Below are 9,295 nucleotides of genomic sequence, written 5' to 3'. Positions count from 1 at the left end.
TTGTTAGTTCTGGAAAATACTGGAATGGTCATCTAATTTTCTTAACTAGAAGTCTATTGAAAATCTCTGGCAGGATTTAAAAAAAAAAAGGTGGTTGCAACATAATAGCTGAGTGTGATGTTAAATTGAAGGTTATTGTCAAAGAGGAGTGGGCTAAGATTCTCCAGGAACCCTGCCAGAAACAATCTGTCTACAAATTATATTTACAAAAGGGGGTTCTAGCAAAAACAAAATTGTATAGAAAAAAATGTATTTACACTTTCAGATGTATCCCTGTTTGTTTTATCCATCCAGCCATAACTTTGCCCATTACTCATGCATCCATCACTTGGTGCATTCATCTTTTGCTATTTGCTAGTTCCATTTTAAATGCATGTCCTTTGCTGAAATATCAACTCCAAAGAGAACTTTTGTGTTTGTAATTTAAAATAAAAAAAGAGAAAATGTAAGGTTTTGACATGAAAACTAACCAACCCAAGGTTAAAGAAACAACACATACAGTTACGCAGTAAAAAGGAAAACATAAAATTAAATTAATTGCATCTTTGTAAATTGTGCTCTCTGCAGTGAATGTGTTCTATCAACTTGTTTTAAAATCTAGCCTTGATGTTTCCTGCATGGCCACAAGATCTAATGAATATCTGAATCATACTGACATCTGTTGGTAGGGAATTACATTAGACTCGGGCGGTGTTATGTCAAAATTAGTTTCCGTCAAAGACAATTTTCCTGGCAGTGTGCCCTCGGTTTTGCCTCAACATATATATATATAAATATAAACTTTTAAAAGAAATACACATATTTTAATAAAGGCGCTTCAAAGTGACCCTGCTACTTCTTCACAGTCTTACGCTATTAAGAAGTAAACTTGCTTAAAATTTTAAAGACATGGTCCATTTTGATTCACCGACAGGTGACTGAGCGTCTGAGCCTAAAATGTTACAAAAACATGATTCCTACCTCAGCTTTGACTTTAAAAAAAGGCAGGAGCAGGCTGCTTGTGTTCTTTTGGAATCAGGCCCGGAAACGCAGCAGGGAGCGCATTTCCTCTGAGTGACAGATTTCACCAGAACACCTGTAAACAATGTGGCGTATGAGGTGCGCCCTGCCTCTTTTTCACAGCCGAGCCTACTTCCTGGTGGACGAGCCTGCTCCTCGCTTGGTGTTGTCGTAGTAAAGAGTAGAGGGGGCAGCTGAAGTCAAAGTAGGCACGGCTGGCCGAGGCTCTGCCGTCGAAAACAACCAGTTGGTTACATAGTTTGGAAGTTTATCACACATTTTTTGTTTTGCTTTTTTAAAAACAACGAGAAGAAGACAAAAATGGGAAGCACGTTGATGGAGTCCAGCAAGGCGAGCTCAAAGAAAATGCCAAAAAAGAAGAAAGGTCTCCGGATTAACATGCCAGTAAGTCGTTGAAGTATTAGCCAGTTTGTTTTGTATTGCTAATTTAAAAATATATACTTTCAATGAAGTTTTTAAATGAACTTTTAGGTGTTATGCTTTTTTTTTTCAGCTGCATTCCGCCTCTGAGTAACGTCTTCCAAGTTAATCAGTTTATTTACTTTCACTAAAAATGTTTCTAATCTGTGTAAAATGCAGCCTCAGTTTGTGCAGAGACATCGTTGCATTGCTTGACTTTTTCATTAAGCCATTTCTCACTTGTAGGTTGAGCTGCAACTCCAAGCATTTATTGTGATGTCACCGCAGGCAACTCCCACTACGGAGCTTCAATTGTTTACATGTGCAAATAAAATGCAGGTTGTTGTTTTTGAATGTTTTTGTTTTCTCCCAAACATGCATGGAATTTTCCAGGACGTGATGAGCAAACCTATCCGTGCCTGTTTTAGTGTTTTGAATGCGATCGTCAGAATACATTAACAAAGCAATTGGCAAAAGGAGTATCGTTTCAAAATACAACATATTTGAAATACTAACCCGTTTTTCTTTTCTTTTTTTTCTTTTTTTTTTTGTATTTGAAAACGGATTATTAGAAATGAAAATTTAATTTTAGATCAAATTTATTTAGATTTTCTTTTCATGTGTCACATTTAAAAAAAATAGACTACATAAAATTAAAAGGTAAAATTAAAAGATTTTACATCAGGGACAGTTAACATTTGAGCCCTATGTAAAACAAAACAAAACAAAACAAAACAACGCTCTTCTCTGCCATATATGGGCAGTGACGTCACGGGGTGAAGAATATACTTTTAAGTTGTGTACAGTTTGTCTGGAAATGCTTTTCTCCTTATTGGTGATTTCATGTTATTATTTGAAATCTAAAAACAAATGCAAAGCAAATTTTAATTCCTCTTCATCGCTATTGACTACAACCCCCCCCCACCCCCACCCCCTCAAAAATAAAATAATCGCTTGTTATTTTGTGTGCCATTTTCTGATGATTAAAAAAATGAACACAGTTCCCAAAACAAGGGCATTAAAGGTTACTTTATTTGAAGTTTTTTTTTTTTATTTTATTTTATTTTTTTATGCATCTTCTTCTCCAGTTTAGAGCTTATACAGTATGACCAATGATACCTGCGGACTCTGTTTATTTTCATTTTATTAGCCGAGGTTGATACACAGATATTACTTATCGGTTTTTACAGTTGCTATCTCAGATTGTGGGGATAAGCAGAAGTCATTGTTTTTTTTTTTTGTTTTTTTTTACTATTTGCCAGTTGTCTGATGCTGAAGCGAAAAACGTTCCAGTGCGCTGTAATGTTATGAATGTGACACTCGGATGCAACATATTGGAATTACACAGTGCTGTGTGAACTTTTCCACCCTCAAGTTGGACAAGGAACAAAAGAAAACAACTTATAATTGCCAGCCAGCTAAAACTTTGTAACAAAGCTGCTTCTTTGCCGCATGACGTCTCATCTAAAGAAAGTAACACCTAACCCTGTGCATTTTTTCACACAGGTTTCCGCCGCGATTCCCACCTTAGACCTGATCCTACCCTCAGGTCTAGATCTATTCTGTAGAAAAACAGCCTGTGTTCCCAATGAGCACATCATGTTACACGCTGAGACATGCACTTTATTTACTCTGCTGTATTTTCAGGAAGCTGACAGACAAATCTCTGCTTTGTGCAGGACTTTGGTGATTTTACTGCCCCTAAATTGGAGACCAGTGCCTCAACCAAAAGTGGCCTTCAGAAGGTACATTTAATCCTGCTTCTGACACACTTTGTAAATCGCTTTCCAACTGTTTGTTTGCTCAAGCTTGCACTTTTCTCGCCCTCCCCCCGCCGATGATTTATGGCGCCTGTTTTGATGTGTTTGTTTGGCTTTGAACAAATTAACGTGGATTTGGAAGAGCAGGATATTACACTAGGTCGTCTTCTTTTTTCTGCCAACTCACTTTGGCTTACAGTAACATCACGCCCACAGTGCCCAGGCGCAGGCTCGAGCGCATACAGCACATTGATTTTTTTGGTAAACGCAAAAAGCAGCCCCATCCATGCTGTCTGCTTCTGTCCATCATTAGAATAAGCATTCCCTGCACCTGAAGATGGATATTGTAAATTTATCTGTGGAATATTTGTGCAGCAGAGATAAAACTCGGTGCTGGCTTGTGTTTTATGAGTGCTGAATATTATCAAGGCAAAACCCTGATAGCTGGTTTGCATGCTTTAACAAGCTCTTGCACAATATGAGATTGAGATTTGTTGGCAAATAGGGAGGATGGGAGTGTGCTCTCTCATTCCTCCAGTTTGCCAAATGACTGGGTCAGGCTGAAATGTGCCCGTGAACCAAACAAACATAACAAACCTGCCCTTCCTTCTTCAATTTACTTTGTCAAAAATTATGCTTTTACCATCTACATGGTTATTTCCTGCAGGACAGCAGTAATACCAGGTTCATTAAAAGTAATACTTTGTTTTTCCACATACGGCATCAAAACGTTAATGTTGCATTTTAATGTTTGCAGTAAAGACACTCCTCCAAGCTGGAGATCTCTGTGTATTTTAATGTGCCAGTGTATGAGGGCCAACAAATGGTTAAATGAGTTGTTGTTGGTTCATTCAGTGCAGGCAGGAGGCAGTGGTAGGAGGAGGAGGTGCTCTCTGTCTCCTGGTCGACTGGCTTCCACTTCTCATGTTTTTTTTGTTTTGGTCTCTATACAGCAAATAGTGAAGGGTTTCGCCATCTGTTTATGTGTTATTGACCTTGTGCAGAAGAACTAAAAAACAAACAAAAAAAAAAGAGCTAGACTGAAATGTAATGTTTATACAGTTTAACTGTATTGTCCAATTAGAGTGCTGCTTTTTTTGTTGTTGTTGTTGTTGTTGTTGTTTTTTAAAGTATAAACTAACCAGCCATTTTATTTAGTTTAATAGCTTGGTTACCCAAATAGTCTTTCGCCCAGTAACATGTAGGCATGTAGAAGTAGTGAATATGGCTTAAAGTTCGCTCGGAGCACGAGAATGAGGAAGAAACGGGATTAAGTGGTTCTGAATGTGTCACAGTTGTTGGTGCCAGATGGGCTGGTCTGAATTTTTCAGAAGCTGCTGATTTCCTGGGACTCTTTTTTTTTTTTTATGCACAAAAAAAATCTCTGACGTTTACAGGAAGTCGGCCTCAGAAAATACAATACAATTTCGTTGGTGAGAATGCCTTTTTTGGTTTCAAAGGTCAGAGAAAAATAAGTCGAGACACAAATGTAACAGCTGCTGAAATAGCCACTCAATACATTCTAGGTAAACAGAATACCTCTGATTGCACAACTAGTCGAACCTCCCAAAAGTGTGTCAAGCTCTGGTCCTAAATGGCCTTTGTCCTGCCACTTTTAGATGTGTCCCTAGTCCAACCCCCCTGACTTCGATGGATGAGATACCACCTCAGTGTGCAGTCAATGTGTTCAGAGATCTATTAAAGACCTAATTATTTGATTCAGGTGTGTTTGGCCAAAGACACACTTAAAAGTTGCAGGACATCATCCGTCAACAACTGGAGTGTGTCAACCCTGTCGGCCTAGAGCAGGAAACCGAGGCTATGAGTCATACAGGCTCAGGAAAACTGAACAGTTTAATAATACTAATAGTAGCGTTATTATTTCTTAATCTGCAGAGGAAAATACCAATAAGAGATTAACATAATCAAAAGAAATCTCTGCGCAACGGGCGCAAAGCCAGAAAAAAAAAAACTCCCAACAGTACATCCACATCACAGCGCATTGCCTTCTGTGGAATAGTTGTCATATTTTAAGAAACACGCCTTTGTGTACCTGCATGCTGCTTTTCCCATCAACATGGAGACAATTAACACAAATAGTTTTTCAGATTTTAAATAAAGAAAATCGAAAAGGCCGTAAAAGAAAAAAAAACAAGATGGAGTCTTCACTGAGAGAACGTCAAGATGGCCACATTTTAGTGCTCCTTTGATAAAGTGAAGGACATCACTTTGATTAGTTCTAAGCCCGATCAGATGAATGCAATGCGATTATCAGTGCCTGATAAAGGTACATGTGCCGTCACCTTCATCTTGTCACTTTGTCCTGACTCCAGTTGTTCCACGGTTATTTCCAAGTCATATCTGCAGGAGGCAGCTTAAAGAAGGGCTTTACGTGGATGTTATGTCTGGTTGCTCCAAGTCAAGCAGAGGCTGTTTATAGATTAGAGAGTCGATCTTGGCTTGTTCTGTCTGCCCTTAGCTGCAGGAGAGATAACATTAGCTTGAAAGAAAATGTGTTTATGTGTATAAAGTGAAATAACAAAAGTCAGCCTTGCAGGTGCTGCAAATCTTTCATTAGTCTATCTTATTTTACCAACAAGTGGGCAATATTCTTGGAAAACATAGCATGAGTACATCGTTCAGGGTTATTACTACAAGCATATCACAGCTTCGGTGTTGTGCAAATACCAATGAACCCCTAAGCCTCTGTTTTTTTGGGGTTTTTTTACCCTCTGGTCATCAGACAGCACTACAATAAAGATAGACATAATTATGTTTTTCGTGCTGAATGGAAAGTGTCAAGTACACTGCAAACTAGCGTTACCTTACCAAACATAGTTTCTGGCTACTTCGAGAAACAGAACTCCTATTTATCACATAAAGTTAAACTATAAACAAAACTCTATTAAGATGGAGGTTTATTAGATGTTCAGATAGTTTAATATGAGCTCAAGTAAACAGATCTGGGGTCTGGTGAACCAAAACCTCGAGGGTCTTCTAAAGCACAATTTCTTTCTCTTTCTTTATAAACACAAAATTACAGTAAAAAAAATAAAATAAAATAAAATAAAAATATAACTGATCGTTTTTATTTTCTTGTCAAGTAAACATCAGTTTATTTTATGTGCAACCTATACAAAGTAGTTCATGGGGAAAATAATGTTGTTTTTTTGTTTTTGTACAAATGACAATTAGGAAAGTGTGGCATGCATTTGTATTCGGCCCCCATAAGTCTTCAGGGTATGTCTAGATCAGCTTTGCTCAGGCTGAAATTTTTGCTCCCTCATCTTTGCAAAGTATCTTAAACATAGAAAGATTAGATCCAGGTCTGGTCTTTATCGGCCATTCTAGCCTTGTATTTCTTTTGCAAAACATTCTTTTGTAGCTCTGGCTGCAGATTTAAGGTCCTTGGATTGTTGAACTGTGAACCTTCACCACAGTGTCAAATCTTTTGCTGCATTTTCTGTCAAGGTTTCCCTGTATTTGCCTCCTCTCCACAATTTAATGCTGCCACCACCATATTTCACCTGGGATTGGTGTGTTTGTATTTGGTGGGGAACGTGCAGAGTTAGATTCTCCACGACACAGCATTTTGCATCTTGGACAAAACGTTCAATTTTGGTCTTATCCAACCAGGAAATCTCTCTTCACATGTTTCCTGTTTGTCTGAAATAATATTGTTTTAACTGAGAGTTCTTTCAGTAGTGTCCTTCTTTTTGCCACTATTGACTAAAACCCAGATTTACTGGTAGTTGTTAACTAGTGGTTATGTTCAGCTCCTGCAGAGCCTCCATGAGCCTCTTGGCTGCTTTTCTAATTAATGTTCTCCCTGCCCAGTCTGTCAGTTTTGATGGACAGAAATGAATTTGTGCTACACTTTTTCCCTCTTTTGGACTGAACCGTGCTCTTTCAGACGTTCGAATCATGTCCCCTAAACTTGATATAAATGTCTTCAGAACTTTATTCCTGCCCTGTTTACTTTGCTTTTCAAGATACTGTTTATTCTCTATTATTCTCTAACAAACCTCCGATGTCTTCATAAAACAGCTGGATTTATACCGAGATTAAATGAGACGACGATAGATTGTTAGGCCTGTCACAATAGCACGTTTTCCAGGCGATTAATTGCCCGAGTAATTGTCGCAATAAAGGATAATGTTGTTTTGAGAAATGGTTCAAGTAACAATTTCATTGGTGCATAATAATGCAAGTTCAGCTTATAAAAACAGCAGTAAACATTAATTTTGTAAAGAACCATTAACACTGGAATTGGACGATATTTTAAATATCCAAATTAAAACGCAACAACAACAAAACCAATAATGAAAACAGGAATAAAAACCACACACAACCAGAATTATAAATAAAATAGACTCTGATGTTTCTAAACAAAATTCTCCTTCATAAAATGATAATCGGAATGGAAATTTTCAAGCTCATTTCAATTTATTATGCAATTAATTAATTACTTACCTTTTACAACAGGCTGACAGACTAGTGTTACTTTGTGTATATGTCAGTAGTAATATTTGCATCCAATATCTAAAGTGTTTAACACTACCTCTTTCACAATCTGACAATCTGGGCTTTATTACAGGTTTCACATGGGACTCAGATTTGTACACAGCTTTTTATGAGGCACCATTAGCTGCTGCAGTGTAGCTATCTAAACAAAAGCCTGTGTAAAAAGGAGAAGTGACACAAAATGTGCCATCAGTAGACCTTGTTTCACAATAAATCTTTTCCTGACTCTTGCTTTCTTCGCTTTCGTCCTTTGCTTTGCTGTTTGTGTACAGAGCAGCTCTGCAGCCTCTCGCTCATAATGAGCCACACATTCACTTAAGTGCAGGAGAATAAAGCTGTCTCTTCTTTTATTGTCTCTCAGGGGGATCGTCTCATCCGCTCAGCCAGCCCCACAAAAGAGGTTTCTGCCAAGAACCCGGCCAGCAACCCCTCAACGCCCCACTCCGCTCCGGTGCCGTCAAAGGCCGCTTCAACGTCACCCAAAACCATTTTCCCCTATCCCTCCCACCAGAACGCCTCGCCCAAGTCCCCCCATCGCCTCAGCTTCAGTGGCATCTTCCGGTCCAATTCCACGTCGACGAGCATCAAAATTTTCTCCAGAACCAGGAGAGGTAAGTGGATAAGTCACGGTGGCAACGAAGGCTCCACTTGTGCGTTAAATGACGCGTTCTTATCGTTATAACTCTGAAAGCAAAACACTGATTTCATGAAGGAGAAAGAGCGGCGAAAAGGAAGTTCGACTCAAGTGGGGAAACTTTTGTCACATTATCTGGGTTTCCTGCACTGGTTAAAGCCACATCCAGGTCCCTGTGCTGCTTGAGATTGAGGTTACACAGAACATGTCTGCCTTCGTCTGCTCTGCACTGCTCGACGTTGTGGCGCAGACTTGAAAGAAGAAACGTCCACCTCGAAGAAGAAGAAGAATAAAACCACTTCTTTTCGCTGTGGTGCTCTGCAGCTAAGCAATCTCATGACGGACAACCTGCGGAGAGGTTTTTCGTGTTATTGTCGTCAACAGTTTTTCTCTAGGAAAAAGGAGTCGGTTGTCTTTGCTGTTTGAAGGCCAGTTTGTTTTATGAAGTTTGGCATCTGAACCATTGGAGGCCTGCCAAAGTGCATTCACCAGCTACTACTGCAGCTCATTAGGGCATAATCAAAAAGCAGGGAGAAATGAGACCGAGTAGGTAGAACAAGGCCCCGCTTTATGAAGCACAGACCTAACTGGCAGACTTTAAGCTTTCGTGTCTCCATGCATTTGCGGGTTTATCGTTGCATAACAGTTTAAAGCCTTGTCTTCATGGAAACAGCCCTGCTGGAAGCTTCATCAAACAGCTACATGAATGAGTCATGCGTTTTTTTGGCGCGCACATGAACCCATTCTTCTGTGTTTCCTCGCAGAGGGTCAGTTTGGCAGAGGCTGGTGGAACATCTCGGCTCGGGCCAAACCTTATCATGCTCAGCTTCCTCTGGAGAACGGCATCGATCGTAAAGCAAACCAAAAAACAAATGAATAAATAAATAAATAAGTAAACAAAACAAGAACACACTGCGGCTGATTCACTCCTCCAAAGGGACCAGCTTGGGTTTATTAG

General features: G+C 39.2%; 1 protein-coding gene across 1 annotated transcript in view; it reads left to right on the top strand.

Moving 5' to 3' along the window:
* The first annotated feature begins 1,067 nt into the window (after nucleotides 1–1,067).
* Nucleotides 1,068–9,295, top strand: part of LOC103143028 (5'-AMP-activated protein kinase subunit gamma-2-like) — a 30,101-nt gene continuing 21,873 nt past the window's right edge. Inside the window, exons 1-3 of the mRNA XM_007559393.2 lie at nucleotides 1,068–1,404; nucleotides 3,099–3,164; nucleotides 8,065–8,314. Coding sequence (XP_007559455.1) covers nucleotides 1,321–1,404; nucleotides 3,099–3,164; nucleotides 8,065–8,314 — 400 coding nt within the window. The 5' untranslated portion in view covers nucleotides 1,068–1,320. The remainder of the gene's footprint in view (nucleotides 1,405–3,098; nucleotides 3,165–8,064; nucleotides 8,315–9,295) is intronic.

This window comes from Poecilia formosa, unplaced genomic scaffold (assembly GCF_000485575.1).
Source record: "Poecilia formosa unplaced genomic scaffold, Poecilia_formosa-5.1.2 Scaffold104, whole genome shotgun sequence".
Lineage (NCBI taxonomy): Eukaryota > Metazoa > Chordata > Actinopteri > Cyprinodontiformes > Poeciliidae > Poecilia > Poecilia formosa.
This window is presented reverse-complemented; position numbering and strand designations above follow the sequence as displayed.